Source organism: Hyperolius riggenbachi, chromosome 3 (genome assembly GCF_040937935.1).
Source record: "Hyperolius riggenbachi isolate aHypRig1 chromosome 3, aHypRig1.pri, whole genome shotgun sequence".
Classification (NCBI taxonomy): Eukaryota; Metazoa; Chordata; class Amphibia; order Anura; family Hyperoliidae; genus Hyperolius; species Hyperolius riggenbachi.
Genome location: NC_090648.1, coordinates 495,059,894 through 495,075,392, shown reverse-complemented (window position 1 = coordinate 495,075,392; position 15,499 = coordinate 495,059,894). Strand labels below are relative to the sequence as shown.

At 41.0% G+C, this 15,499-nt stretch overlaps 1 protein-coding gene across 1 annotated transcript in view; it reads left to right on the top strand.

The window, feature by feature from the left end:
- Positions 1 to 2,696, top strand: part of KDM7A (lysine demethylase 7A) — a 112,925-nt gene extending 110,229 nt beyond the window's left edge. The window contains exon 20 of the mRNA XM_068278258.1: positions 1,090 to 2,696. Within this exon, the coding sequence (XP_068134359.1) occupies positions 1,090 to 1,184 (95 nt within the window). The 3' untranslated portion in view covers positions 1,185 to 2,696. The remainder of the gene's footprint in view (positions 1 to 1,089) is intronic.
- The last annotated feature ends 12,803 nt before the right edge of the window (positions 2,697 to 15,499 follow it).

Genomic DNA, 15,499 nt, shown 5'->3' with positions numbered 1-15,499 from the left:
CCTACATTTCTAGACTAGTACTCGAGTATATACAGGAGATTAAAGTGGAATGAAACCCAGCATTTCTACTTTGCTCTAATAGATTTACAACATATTATATACAACCAGCATTTTTTTTTTTTTTACTAGAACTGCATTCAAAGGGTTAACACGGGCTTTAGAAGCTTTCCTGCCTGCAGAGCTGGCCGCTTCCGAACTTTACATAATGTTATCTTGTGTTTAATTGTATCAAGTGAGAAATGTAAACAAAGCCTTCTCTCACTCTGCTGGGTCCCCTGAACAAAGTCAGACAAGCATAAATGCTTTCTGATGCTTTCTGATTAAGTTAGAGGATGAATAAAGCAGTTATAAAGAAAATGCAAAGTCCGCTCTCAGAGTAAAATAAGTGTACTTTAGGAACGTATAATTTCTAAATGAATAATACTTATGCACATAAGCAAATATGCTAACTGTATGGCATATAAAAAGTAGGAAAACATGTTTTTGACTATTGTCTCAGGGTTTTATACCGCTTTAACTACTTTTTCTAAAGATCATTCTCGTATGTGTCGGAGGAACTGTTATAATATTGGTAACCTTATGGCCCATACTCACGGGCAGCAAAAGTTGCCTGTCGCCAGCACACGTAAGCGTGTGGGCGACAGGCCGGCGACAGCTCCTCGCCAGGTCCCTCCGCGTACACACGCGGAAGAGGGACCAGCGCCGCGACGGAAGCTGTCGCCGACTTTCCTCCTCCCCCCGCCGGAAGCTCCGCATTCTCAATGGAGGTTGCTGTCGCTAGTCCGCGTACTCACGCGGACTAACGACAGTTGCGGCGGAGGTGCGGCGGCAACTGTCGCCAGGCGATTGAAACTTTCAATCGCCTGGCGACATCAGCGACGGGCGACAGTTCGGGGTGCGCGCCCGTGCGACGGCCCATACTCACGGGCGACCTGTCGCCGCAACACGCGCGCGCCGCGGCGACAATTGTAGCCCGTGAGTATGGGCCATTATGTTATAGCTTTACATATGCTAGTGAATATATTCATTTTTAGCCTATTTCATCTGTGATGGGCTTCTCTGAATAATTTATTCTTCCATTCTTTTCAGGTAAACGGCCAAAGAAGGGCATGGCTACCGCCAAACAGCGCCTCGGGAAAATCTTGAAGCTCAATCGAAACGGTCACGCACGCTTCTTTGTTTGACAGCCTAAGCTTCTCAGTATTTTCACGCATATCACAGTATTGGTTAGAGCAAAGGCGGAGCCTAAACCGACCACACCAAACACTGCCTGACGAACAAAGTGCTTTTTTTTTTCTTTTGGTTTTTTTTTTTTCTTTGCTCAAAGCTTTCACTGTGCTTCACCCACTCAGCAATAACCGAGGAGTGGTGTAGGTGGGTAGCTGGGAGTCCGCCCGCCTGCTCGTCAGATTGGCATTGAGTGGGTAAAGGGGCGCACAGGTGCTCAGCATTCAATAATAATTTATTGCAGACAGATTTCCAAATGAATTTTTTTTTGATTTGAAACAAAAAAATCATTTGGCTTTTTTTTTAAATAATAATTTATTTCAGAGAATTTTTTTGGGGAGGGTCTTATTAATTTTTTCAGATTTTAATGTGAATTTTTTTTTCCTGTGTGAATAAAGGGAGGGGCTAAGAATATGGGGAGATTTACTGCTTTTCTTTTACTTGATATTCAGGTTTTAGTCTTAAACAGGGATTTGATCATTTTTTCCCCTCCTGTTTTGATGTAATTTAAGACATTAGTAAATATATATATATTTTTTTGAAGATCTTAATTTTTTCCTTTTTTTTTTTTTTTTTTTTTTTTTTATGTAAGCTATTGGAGGTGTTACAACCGGAGCAAAAGTTAACACTGTATTCTGTATGTATGGGGAGCTGTTTTTTGTTTGTTTTTTTCTCTTTTTAGAAAAAAAATCCTTTTTGCTCTTCCTGGGAGTTATAAGGGCTAAGCTAACCTTGCTTTGTATATATTGCTTTTTGAACTCCGCCTCCCATCCTTGTGTTGAAGCTCCTCCTATAGGGCAGATAGTTTGGTGCTAGAAGAAGTTGGTCTTGGTATTTTGTCATGGAACGCGGTCTTGTGACATCACATTGTACTTCCTGCCACGGCACCCCCGCCACCACGGATTTTTACCAGTCGGCAGGCTTGCTTGCTGACGTGCATTTTTGAATATAAATTGATAGTACTTTCAAGCTCTAATATCCCTTTTTTTTTTCTTTTCTCATCCCGAACATGAATTCAATTTTTTTTAAATTATTTTTGTTTAAGCTTTTACTTCATACTAGGAAGCTAATTGCATGCTAGCAGCCTTTCAGTAAGAATCACATGGATCTCAGGGCAATGAATTAGGAAGTTGGCAGATGGGTGACAGGTACCTTGTTGTTCAGGTAGTGTCAGCCCCCATCCCCTCCCCCTTTCTTGGCATTAATTGTTCCAGCATTGGCTCAGAGACGAGACGGACCCGCCATACACTGAGCCAACTTTATGCGTACAATTCATTTTATTGTTTCTACAGTGTATTTTTAAGGTTTTTTTTTTTCTTGTATACGTATGCATCCACTCCACCCGTGACCCCCATTTCTGTGCCAGTTTCTGCACCACAAACAAGCAGCAGTTCTCATCCTCTTGTACATAAAGCGGATTTTAGATTTTGTATTTCATGTAATATAAAAATTAAATATTTAACTCTTCCCTTGACTTTTTTTTTTCCTGCTTGTAATATATATATTTTTTGCATTTCTTGTGTGTGGTTTTTATCTCGGCAGTAATTTACAGTAAGTTATGATTACAACTAAAACAAAAATGATCTCGGTAATTATGCAGCAAAGGAAGGACGACATTTTTGCTTCTTTCCAATGTCATAACATCCTCAACTTTTACGAATCTGCCTTCCAGAATTGTCATTTCCTCCAGAATGTTGTTTAAGAAAAAAAAAATACCTAGTGTCTTGATAATGCTCTAATGCATCCAGCATCATTTAAAGTGAACCCGAGTTGAAAATAAAACGATGAGATAAACAGTTGTATTTATCCTCCTCCTCTTACATTTTTATTTTTTTTAGATATCCCATGGTTTTATTTTATAGTTCAACATTTTTCAATATACTCTGTAAATGCTGATTTATCTGCTCAGTGGCAGAGTGAAAATACATGAATTATTGACTTTTTTTGTTTTTATCGCTCCCTGCCCTCAGAAGTTGAATTCTTCCAGGAAAACTTTTATGACTGTAATTTGCTTATCAGTGATGCTTACTGTATCCCGGACAAGCTACCGACATGTTTCAGGCATGGAAGTGACAGCTTCTGTCTTCACTCTTTCAGACAGCAAAATAAAATAAAACGGCCTGGTTATTAGTATGTTTTGCCCTCTACATACACCTGTTTATCTCATGTCACATGTCACCTCCGGTACACTTTAAGGTATTCTTCCACAAACCAGTATAAGCGAGTTCAAAAAAATAACGTTAACTTCAACATGTTGACACCTTGTTTTCCACTATATAGGCTTGTATACCCTATTGTTCACATTTTAATTTTCATAAATTATACAATTTTTTTTCTATCTCTACTGTCTGTCTATCCTGGGCTGATGTGTAACATACTGAGTTTTCCAACCTTGCTCTTTTGTACTAGCAAAGACAATATTTTATTTCTTGGCATTAAAAAAAAAAAAAAAAAAATGAACCAAAGAATTACGTTCTCAGTGAAATTGCTCAGAGTGTCAGATGAAACGTACACAATGATTTGCTAGGAATTGAAAGTGGATTTGACTCATCCGTGAGTGTCAGCTTGCTGCTTTAGCATAGTCATCGCTTTTTTTTCTTTACAGTGTAAAACTGGACCACTAAGACAATAATACATTGAACGCTAAAAACTGCAGTTGAGCACAAAACATGGACAGCAATGTTATTCTTCACCTTGAATTTGGAGTTAGTCTTGTGCTTTGCTTGAGAACTTTCACTGTTTAGCACGTTTCCCCCAGTTTGCATTTACTGGGGTGTTTTGCACTGGATTACGGCTGACCAGACACTAGATTGATTACGGAGGACATTATGGAACACATTTTTTATGAACTCGGCATTATGAATTTTATACAGAAAATACCAAAATGTAATTCTGCCTACAAATGTTTATAGTGGTAACCGAACTGGACGTTTTTAGCCAACCACGGAATTTTTACTCGAAGACTTTTCCTTGCTTTTTTTTCACTCTTTACCCTTCATATATGACTTTCTATTGAGCACCAAGGCTAGAGCAGATCACCTCAGTACCTTGCCTATGCAGCCTCATCTAGTCTACCGATGCGTCAGGACATTGCTGTTATGAGCCACAGATGACGTGCGTCTGACGATCCTGGAGTTGTATGGAGGGAATGGTCCCTCTCTTTTTATATTGTGAACGTAATAAAATGTCATTGAATAAAGGCCCTACAGACTGAGATTTACAACCCAGTGATAATAGATCAGTAATTTAAAACACACATTTATAAATCAGTGTCTCATGACCAAATGACTGTGTTTGATATTAAAAATGCTTTGTAAGTTGTAGGTGAACAGGATACACAAGAGAGGCCACGACCTTTTAATTGTCTACGTTTTTAAAGGAAGAAAAGGGGGAAAAAATTAGAATATAAAAATGTCCCCCTATCAGCGATAAGATGAATGAAAATCAATTTGTAATATGTTTATTTTCAGCACAAAAAGTTTGCGAAAAATTACAATTAAAGAGAACCCGAGGTGGGTTTGAAGAATATTATCTGCATACAGAGGCTGGATCTGCCTATACAGCCCAGCCTCTGTTGCTATCCCAAACCCCCCTAAGGTCCCCCTGCACTCTGCAATCCCTCATAAATCACAGCCACGCTGCTGACAAACAGCTTGTCAGAGCTGGCTGTGTTTATCTCTATAGTGTCAGTCTGCTGCTCTCCCCTCCTCCTGCAGAACTCCTGTCCCCGCCTGCCTCTCTTCCCTCCCTGCTGATTGGAGGGAAGGGACGGGGGCAGTTACCGGAGCTATGCAGGAGGCGGGGGAGCAGCTGAGACTGACACTACAGATGTAAGCACGGCTGTGATTTATGAGGGATTGCAGAGTGCAGGGGGACCTTAGTGAGGTTTGGGATAGCAACAGAGACTGGGCTGTATAGGCAGATCCAGCCTCTGTATGCAGATAATATTCTTTAAACACACCTCGGGTTCTCTTTAAGCTGCAAAAAATTATTTTTCACAAATGTTTCCTTTGAACATTTTGTGAAAATACAATGTATTTTTGCAATTGTAATGCAATAAATTTTTGCAAACATTTTCTCAAGATCGAAAATAGTATTTTCATCGCGAAAATGACTTTTGTGAAAATATGTAAGCCACACCGATGATATGGGGGGAAAAAAAATTATATTTGTCTTGTCTAGTAAACTCTTATATAGTAAATGTCCCAGCAAGTGCGTCTGTATAATATACAATATATAACAAATTCTGATATAGTAAACTACCTTTCCTGGTCCCTTTGAGTTTACTATAAAAGGAGATTATATATAATATATATTTTTAAAAATTTCCACTTCAGTATAACCATTCTGGGCACCAGTGTGGACACTTTTTTTTTTTTTTTGTCTTTTTCACTTCACTAATTTTTCAAAATATGTTTTATATTCCAATCAGGATATATGATGGCTGTAGCTAATATGAGCTCATCAGTAAGCAGCCTTGACTTCCTGTTACCATTTCTGCTTGACCTGAAACTAATTGTCATTTAGCAGGGGGGGGGGGGGACCCCAATCTGAAATGTTCTTCCCACGATATGCGTCCCCCTTTACCTCCTCCTTGGAAACATGTCAGTATTTCCCTGTTCCTTGTGTGAGATCTAATGATCTTGTGGTGTATTCATAGAAGGGTAATTTTGCGCTAACTTTACAGAGAAATAAGAAAGTCTTGTGTTTTTATATCCTGTTCACCTGCAGGCAGGAATTTTGTGTTTGTATAGAAATGTCCTCCTTTGTAAAAAATTTTTTTTTTTTTTATGGTTTTCGGTGACTTTCAAAGCACACATGTGTGGGTGGTTTTTTGTTTTTGTTTTTTTTTTCCAGTAAATCAGTTGGTTATTCTGGTCTGTATTCAATAAATTAAAAATTGTATTTTTTCTTTAACTTATGTCTAGAATAGAGTGGTGTATTTTTGTTTTTATTACTTCAGATGTGTGCTCCAATTTTTATTTTGACCATGTAAATAATAAAATCTGTAAATAAGGGCTTGTTTGAGACAAAAGAAAAACCTTGAATCACTCTGGTGTTTGTGTTTTCTTTACTGAGAAAGTCAACTTAAATATTCAGATGTATAGAATACTTGGATTCTTACAGAATGCCCTACAATGCTGCTTAACCACTCAATTCAAACTGGACATGGAATAATTTTTACAGGAGCAAGTTGTAGAATACATTTTGGTGTATTCCAAACCAACATAAAAAGTAACTTTCAAAATTATGATCAAACTTAGGAAAATATTAGTAAAACTACACAAGACGTATCTAGTAACATTTTAACCATAAGTGATGGGGGGGGGGGGGGAAGTTGGATATAAACCTGTGGGCCTCAAGTGGTTAAACTTGCATGTTTCAATGTAATTTTTCTTAAAAACTAAGTTTTTCCCTAGTTGGCTTTTTCAAGCCCCACATATTGAATGAAGTATGTCAATATTAACTTCTAAAACAGTGTTTCTCAACATTGTGGCCTGGTGCACACCAAAAACCGCTAGCAGATCCGCAAAATGCGAGCAGATTTTGAAACACTTTTTCTTATTTTTCTGTAGCATTTCACCTAGCATTTTGCGGTTTTGGTGTAGTAGATTTCATGTATTGTTACAGTAAAGCTGTTACTGAACAGCTACTGTAACAAAAAACGCCTGGCAAACCGCTCTGAAGTGCCGTTTTTCAGAGCGGTTTGCGTTTTTCCTATACTTAACATTGAGTCAGAAACACATCCGCAATCCAAAATCTGCAGCAGCCCGGGAGTATGCGTTTCTGCAAAACTCCTCCTGCTCTGGTGTGCACCAGCCCATTGAAATACATTACCCAAGCGTATCCGCACCCGCAAGCGGATCGCAAACCGCAGCAGAACCGCTCTGGTGTGCACTAGGCCTGTATTGGTCTGCACCCCTTTTGGAAGCCTGTGCTCACCAAGTATCCACTGGTGTGGTAAAAATTCTCAAGTACCTCTTGACAGACAACACCAAATTATGTGTGTATATAATAAAAGCTCCGGTTAAAAAGGGTGCTAGATATAAACAATACTGAAGTTAATTTTTTTTTAGTAAAGTAGACATCAGAATATGATGTAAAATATCAGTTATAAATCTAATATTCTACCATTTGCCACAGTAACCTCTATTTTTACATTTAGTAAAAATGATAAACTATTGTTTAATTTACTGACATTGTACTACTTAACTATAACCTAACCTCTCCCTGCTCTCATACAGAGCCCTCCTCTGGTGGTGCCTAATCCCCCCCCCCCCACACCGCCCGGTGTGCCTAACACTAAACCTCCCCACCCCTCTGGTGGTACCTAATCATAAAGTGGTCCCAAATTACAAATACAAGATTTCAGAAATAAAATCTATTTTCTAACTTTTAGTTTTTTTTTTTTTTCAGCTGCATGACGACAAATATAAAATATTTAAATTTATTGGAGGAACCCCTCCCTTCCTTTCATATTGCTGGGACAGAATCCGGCAGACTGGTGGAGGAGATAAAAAACAAAACACAGGCTGCTACTGATGATGTCACAGGGGAGGTGATCTCAGCTTGTGAGATTTCACATAGACGATGCCCCTGTGAGGGAGGGTAACTGATGACAAACACACCCATGATCTAAAACCTCCTCCTAAGCTCAGAAGTAATGGCTGCCACCTGTATAACCCTAGTTATGAAAAGAGAAGGGTGAAAAGCATGCACTGAAATGCTCATAGGCTTGAAGGAGTGTTTAATTATCTGTGTATGTGTCAGAGTGGTGCAACTAAATATTTTGAATTAAAAAAAAAAAGTTTGGTTTAGGTCCACTTTAATCCGCCATTTTGTGTAATATAAATTTGATTGTTTATGGCTTTATTTAACGTGGAACAAGGAAAAAGAAATGAGTAACTTATAAACAAGTTACAGTTTGTTAAAAAAAAAAGGTAATTTGTAACATAGGTGAGAATCGCAGAAGCTGCTGCAAAAAGTTGAAATGTAAACTTTTTTTTTATCTGAGAAAGTCTAGGAAACGGTTATACAGCATAGGGAACATTATACAGTTTTAGAAACCATTATTTGGTAAATAATGGGTTATTGTAATCAATACATTTGTTATGGGAAAGAAAGTTAAAGATGACAAACAATATAGTTTTATATTTGCGCAGTGCCCTTTTTTTATACGCTTGGTGCTAACAGAGAAAAGATTTGCATTGATGTGAATTGGGCGTGCTTTTTAATTGGCGCAATTATTACGCTCCTCCCCAAATTACTATTTTAGCAATTTAAATGCTGTAGTAGTATAAAGGTTAGTTTTTTTTGCTTTGATTGACAAAGTGATCAACTTTATTGGGTGATCAACTGCAGTGTGGTTGATCGAAAGCGAGATCCTGTGTGAGTCCCCTTCATATTCGATCTGAACAATGTTGTACCTCCATGCTCTGAAACCAAAAATCGATTCTGTGATCATATGAACACTAGCTAATTCCTGTACAATCGGCCGATCTCTTCCATCCTGCTTGATTGATGAAGTTGGTCAATTCGGCCAGCTTTCATTGATACAGCATACACCCTCACACCCTCTTTTCTCTTGATTTGATATAATTATTTAATGGTCAATTGTACTGGAAAATTGCTAGATCTATGGCTGCCTTCACAGCAATTGTTTCTCAACAATCTCCAAGAGTTTACTATGACATTTAAATAGCTGACATAGTCATTTGGTGTTGTTTATATGGGAGTTATTTGATCTTGCATTTCTGAAAACTCAACATTTGCAATATTCAGCCAGCTAGCGCAATACTAACTTTATGGCAGTGATATCACTGCCGTGATTGCTGCTGATTGCGGGCTATTTGCGATTAGCGCTACAATTCTAGAGTGATCGTGATTAGAAAGCTAAAGCGAGCTCATCGTGATCACTCAAAAAATTGTGATGCGTATAGTGATTTTTACAGAATTAATCGCGGTAAAATCACCCACGCCAAATGCTAACATTTGATGCTTCCTAGTGAGAACAGGCCCTAAGAATGTTCAATGGGATTTAAATAATTCTTGCAGCATGACGTAATTGTTTTTTTATTTTTATGCAAATACATGTAGCTTGAAAAAGGATCAATTTAACCCCTTGCCGACAGCACCACGGTTGGCGTGAATGTGGTGGCAACTCCAGGAACACCCCACGCCGATCGGCGTGAAGTGCTAAGGGCAGGATCGCAGGAGATCGCATGTGAGAGACCGCTCTGAGACTGTTAGACGGCAAAACCGCCATCTAATAAGACTGTACAGCGCTGTGATTTATGGCAGCGCTGTACAGGAGACAGCCGTGTTACTCGGCTGTTCCCTCTGGAGGGACAAAGACGATCTGCTGTCATTGGCTAGCTGAGGAGGGAGGGTGGGGTTTAAAAAAAAAAAATAGAAGAATTAATAGCAAAAAAAAAAACCCAAAACAAATAAATTAAACAAGCTGGCAGGGATCAGACCCCACTAACAGAAAGCTCTGTTGGTGGGGAGATAAGGGAGGAGGAATCATTTGTATGCTGAGTTGTGCAGCCCTGCAGCGTAGTCTTAACCCTTCGCTCTCGTATGTCCCGCACAGCGGGACATCGCGAATTCCGCATTGCACTCGTATGTCCCGCTATGCAGGACATTTGTTCAAGCGCTGTTTGCGACGCACCCAGACCCCCTGAAAACCCCGATCTTGCTCCTCACCTTAGTGGGCATGTAAATCTACATGCCCACACAATCAGTGCCCCCCAGCCCCAAACCGGAAATCCGTGATCCCGGCCGGCAGGAAGTGACATTTATATTTAAATGGCACTTCAGGTTCCTGGCTGTTTTTTTTTTTTTTTAAATAAATAGTTCCTGATTCGTTTAGGCAAATTCCATTCTGCAGATTCCATGCAGATTGCCTGCAAAGTTGCGTAGGGAATCAATGGAATCCTATGGAATGGACTGGGGGAGGGTGTAAATAGTAGCCAGTATTTTATTGCTAATCTGCCGAATCGAAATACCAAAGATTGCATTGTGTGTAGGGACAGTGTGTCTGTACACACTGGAGCAATGAGGTTTTGAAAAAAACCCCATAGCATTACATTGGGAAGAGCTTTTGAAACCTCTAAAAGCTCTTCCCAATGTAATGCTATGGGGTTTTTTTTTTTACAAAACCTCATTGCTCCAGTGTGCACAGACACATAGGATAACATTAGCAGCAGATTTAAAAACTCAAAACGCTCAGAAAAACTCCTCTGGTGTGCACCAGGCCTAAGACACCAGGAGGCGGGCAAAAAACACCTATTATTGCGAAACTTGCTCACGCAGGCCCGGATTGCACTCAGGAAACTGTTATTCAATTTTCCATACCTTGGCTTTCTCCTCTGCTACCAGCCAATAGAAGATGCCAAACTGTCCAAATAAGGTATCCAATTAAACGTTATAATGTATTCTTTAAAATAAGATATACCATGTTATGTTGTTACAGTCCATGTTAAAATGGGAGAGAGAGAAAGAGGGAGAGCGTATTTCTTTTAAAAAAAACTGAGCAGAAACGACTTCTTTAGGAAGGAACTCCGAGTGGAAAGGGTTAAAGCTGCAGTGGCCTATTTTGTAAAAAAACAAAATAGCCTGGTGGTCACTAGGGGGGTATAACACTGCGGTTCTTAGGTGGTTAAACCTGGGTGGGACTTGATTGGTCCATTTTCAAACTGCATATATTTGCATAAGAATTTACATAGTTCTGCATTAACTCAGACATATTTGCATCTCATTGATCATCCCTAGTTCTGACCCCGTGTATGTTCCAGAAGCTTGCACCAATTCCAAGGGGTTATTCAAAATGGAGACAAAATAGCGTGTGCAATGCGCGTAACAGCCGCATGATGTCACAGATTTCAGGATTGTGCCTCATCCTATATAATGATACCTAACTGTCCCTGCGTCATCCTCCTGTCTGTGTGTTCGTGGTTTTTGGCTACTGCGCATGTGTAGCCGACAAGAGGAGGTCGGGGAGCTGTGTGCACACGTGGTGGGGAGCGTGCGCACGGCTTATTCCGTAAAGAGCCTAGCACCCCTTTTTAAAAGGGCCTTAAGGGGCCCATACACTGTTTGATTTCAGCCATCGATCGATTCTAAATCGACCAGAAATCAATTCTATCAAATTCCCCATTCGATCGATTTGCGGACGATTTTGATGGATTTGATCTATCTGACAGGATCGAAAATCTGGGTCGATCTGCTGCTAGCAGCAGATCCATGGCCCATAGAGTTGCATTGAATCTAATGGTCCAATAATGCATTTAGATAATTTCCAATAGATTTCATTGTGAAATCTATTGGAAATCTGTTCCCAGTGTGTGGCGCACATCAGATAGATTCCTGTCAGATTCCACTTGACAGTCATCTGCCAGAAATCTATCTGATGGTCGAATCTGCTGCAAATCTATAAATGTATGGCCATTTTTAGGCCTAGTGATCAATAACATGTAAACGAAAATAGAAATGAGAATTGGCTCTTGGGTGCATGAAAAGGACAGAAACTTTATTCATATATCAAACAATGTCAACCAGCATGAAAAATGTATATATACAATACAAATATCCCATAAAAATTCAAAACACCCCCATAAAAATTACTCCTCACAAACCCCGTAACATCTCAGGGGCTGCAGTCCCCCGTAAATGATATGTACATATTTTGTAATAACCTGCACCATGGAGATTTGGTAATAGTGCCACTCATGTAAATGAAACGGCCAGAGATTCAGCCCCGGCCTGTAATGAGCAATTCATAGCCAGCATCTACAAGCACAGCTCATGGATGATATTCCTGAAGCATGTAAAGGACACAAGGGAGCAAGTTGAGCAGCAGCATCCAGAAAAGCACATGTAAGCACAAGACCACACACTGAAGCTTGAAGCAGATGAACAGCATCTAAGCAAAGAAATGGCAAACAGTAAACATAGCCAATGATGTAGCCTAGTAATAGGCAGTAATCCCTGTAGGCAGACAGTCCTCCAGTTGCAACCTATGCATAGGTGAAGCAAAGCTGAGAAATCTCACAGGTGAAAGCAAGGCATGTGTGGCAGATGCAGTTAACAGTCCCCCAATCGCAGGGCATGTGCAGCCAGGCAAACGTGTGTGTGCTTAGAATGGTGTCCACCTCATAGTTACCATACTTCAGAAGCAAAGTTCATGTGGCAATCCAGGTACATGTTGAGCTTCCCTTGTGCTGACAATCGGCTGGCTTGAGTGGCCTGTATATGCAAAGTCCATGGGACCAAAGAGGTGCAGGCTGGAGGGGATGTGGGAGTAAAAAAAAACGCTGTCAGGAGAAGCCTGACATGTTTCGCCGCATCTAGCGGCCTTTTCAAAGGCAGACAGCGTGGAATCTACATGGACGCCATAATGGCGTCCATAAATGCTGAATGCGGCTGCGCGGCCCGCCCCCCGACCCACCCCCAGTCACAGACATCATCCTCACACGCCCACCAACCTTGTGGGCGTGTATATGGCCAGCAGATGGAGCGCAGTGCGTTCCAACACATGCGTCTCACACAGCGGCGCCCGACGGCGCCGGGTGGATGACGTCACAAGAGGCCGCCAGATGGAAGGATGGAGGGACAGGACAGTGAGCCGAGGCGGACAGCGCAGCAGCACACAGAGCACCTTCTATATAAATAAACAGCAATGTGTGAATATTAAATTGAAACTAGTAGTGAAAAACAAAAAACAAAATTAATAATACTATCACAAAATTTCTGAAAAAATATTAATAACGTCATGGACCTGGACATATAGATGTACTTAAATGTACCATAGTCCATAACATATACGAGTATCAATTAATGAGAGGGAGATGGAGAGAGACCCATCCCCGCAACAGTAGTAAAGCGGTACTAACATGGGTGTATACATATCACTCATGTGTATATATAAATGGCCTCCTACAATAATTTGCTACATATAGGACGAGAGAAGCATTCAGCAGGGGGGGATAGGGGGCCTGGAAATGTATATATAGGACCTCCTAGAAGTTACTAAACATGCAACCAGAAAAGGGGGGCCAAGATAGAACCAAGGGGGGGAAAAATTTTTTTTTTTTTTTTTTTTTTTTTTTTTTTTGCAGAGCAAAAGACCCAACAAAAAGCTCCAGGAACCCTGGCCAGAATTCCCCAGAAAAACTAATTGGGTAAAAAAACCCGATAGTTAATACTATCATTTAAACCCTTAGGTTCAGTTGCTTTAAGATCGAAAATCCAACGGGACTCAAGCTGTAAGAGGGCTTTGTCAATGTCGCCACCTCTAGGGTGAACATGGACCCTATCTAGGCCTATAAATCTAATAAAACTGGGATCCCCTCTATGTTCAAAATGGACGTGTCTAGAAATGGGGGATTTGAAGTTGCAATTTGCAACATCCCCCACATGATCTTTAATCCTTTCCTTAAAGGCCCTAGATGTTTTGCCGACGTAAAAACTTCCACATCTGCAATACATGAGGTAGATCACGCCCACAGTGTTACAGTTGACAAAATGTTTTAATTTCCACTGTCGCCCATTGGGCAATGTTATAATCTTCCCTATTTGTAGATAGCGACAATAGACGCACCCCCCACAGCTATAAGTACCCGTGACTGTACAGTGCTTCTGGGGGCCGCTTTTGCCCCAGAAGTGACTTGATGTAACATAATTTCGCAGGGTTTTGCTTCGTCTAAAGGTCACCTGTGGAGTAGGTGATACAAACTCCCTTACCACTCTGTCATTTGTTAGCACATGCCAGTGTCGGCGGAGTATCCCATCAATCTCTCTGTTCTTATTAGATTTATAGGCCTAGATAGGGTCCATGTTCACCCTAGAGGTGGCGACATTGACAAAGCCCTCTTACAGCTTGAGTCCCGTTGGATTTTCGATCTTAAAGCAACTGAACCTAAGGGTTTAAATGATAGTATTAACTATCGGGTTTTTTTACCCAATTAGTTTTTCTGGGGAATTCTGGCCAGGGTTCCTGGAGCTTTTTGTTGGGTCTTTTGCTCTGCAAAAAAAAAAAAAAAAAAAAATTTTTCCCCCCCTTGGTTCTATCTTGGCCCCCCTTTTCTGGTTGCATGTTTAGTAACTTCTAGGAGGTCCTATATATACATTTCCAGGCCCCCTATCCCCCCCTGCTGAATGCTTCTCTCGTCCTATATGTAGCAAATTATTGTAGGAGGCCATTTATATATACACATGAGTGATATGTATACACCCATGTTAGTACCGCTTTACTACTGTTGCGGGGATGGGTCTCTCTCCATCTCCCTCTCATTAATTGATACTCGTATATGTTATGGACTATGGTACATTTAAGTACATCTATATGTCCAGGTCCATGACGTTATTAATATTTTTTCAGAAATTTTGTGATAGTATTATTAATTTTGTTTTTTGTTTTTCACTACTAGTTTCAATTTAATATTCACACATTGCTGTTTATTTATATAGAAGGTGCTCTGTGTGCTGCTGCGCTGTCCGCCTCGGCTCACTGTCCTGTCCCTCCATCCTTCCATCTGGCGGCCTCTTGTGACGTCATCCACCCGGCGCCGTCGGGCGCCGCTGTGTGAGACGCATGTGTTGGAACGCACTGCGCTCCATCTGCTGGCCATATACACGCCCACAAGGTTGGTGGGCGTGTGAGGATGATGTCTGTGACTGGGGGTGGGTCGGGGGGCGGGCCGCGCAGCCGCATTCAGCATTTATGGACGCCATTATGGCGTCCATGTAGATTCCACGCTGTCTGCCTTTGAAAAGGCCGCTAGATGCGGCGAAACATGTCAGGCTTCTCCTGACAGCGTTTTTTTTTACTCCCACATCCCCTCCAGCCTGCACCTCTTTGGTCCCATGGACTTTGCATATACAGGCCACTCAAGCCAGCCGATTGTCAGCACAAGGGAAGCTCAACATGTACCTGGATTGCCACATGAACTTTGCTTCTGAAGTATGGTAACTATGAGGTGGACACCATTCTAAGCACACACACGTTTGCCTGGCTGCACATGCCCTGCGATTGGGGGACTGTTAACTGCATCTGCCACACATGCCTTGCTTTCACCTGTGAGATTTCTCAGCTTTGCTTCACCTATGCATAGGTTGCAACTGGAGGACTGTCTGCCTACAGGGATTACTGCCTATTACTAGGCTACATCATTGGCTATGTTTACTGTTTGCCATTTCTTTGCTTAGATGCTGTTCATCTGCTTCAAGCTTCAGTGTGTGGTCTTGTGCTTACATGTGCTTTTCTGGATGC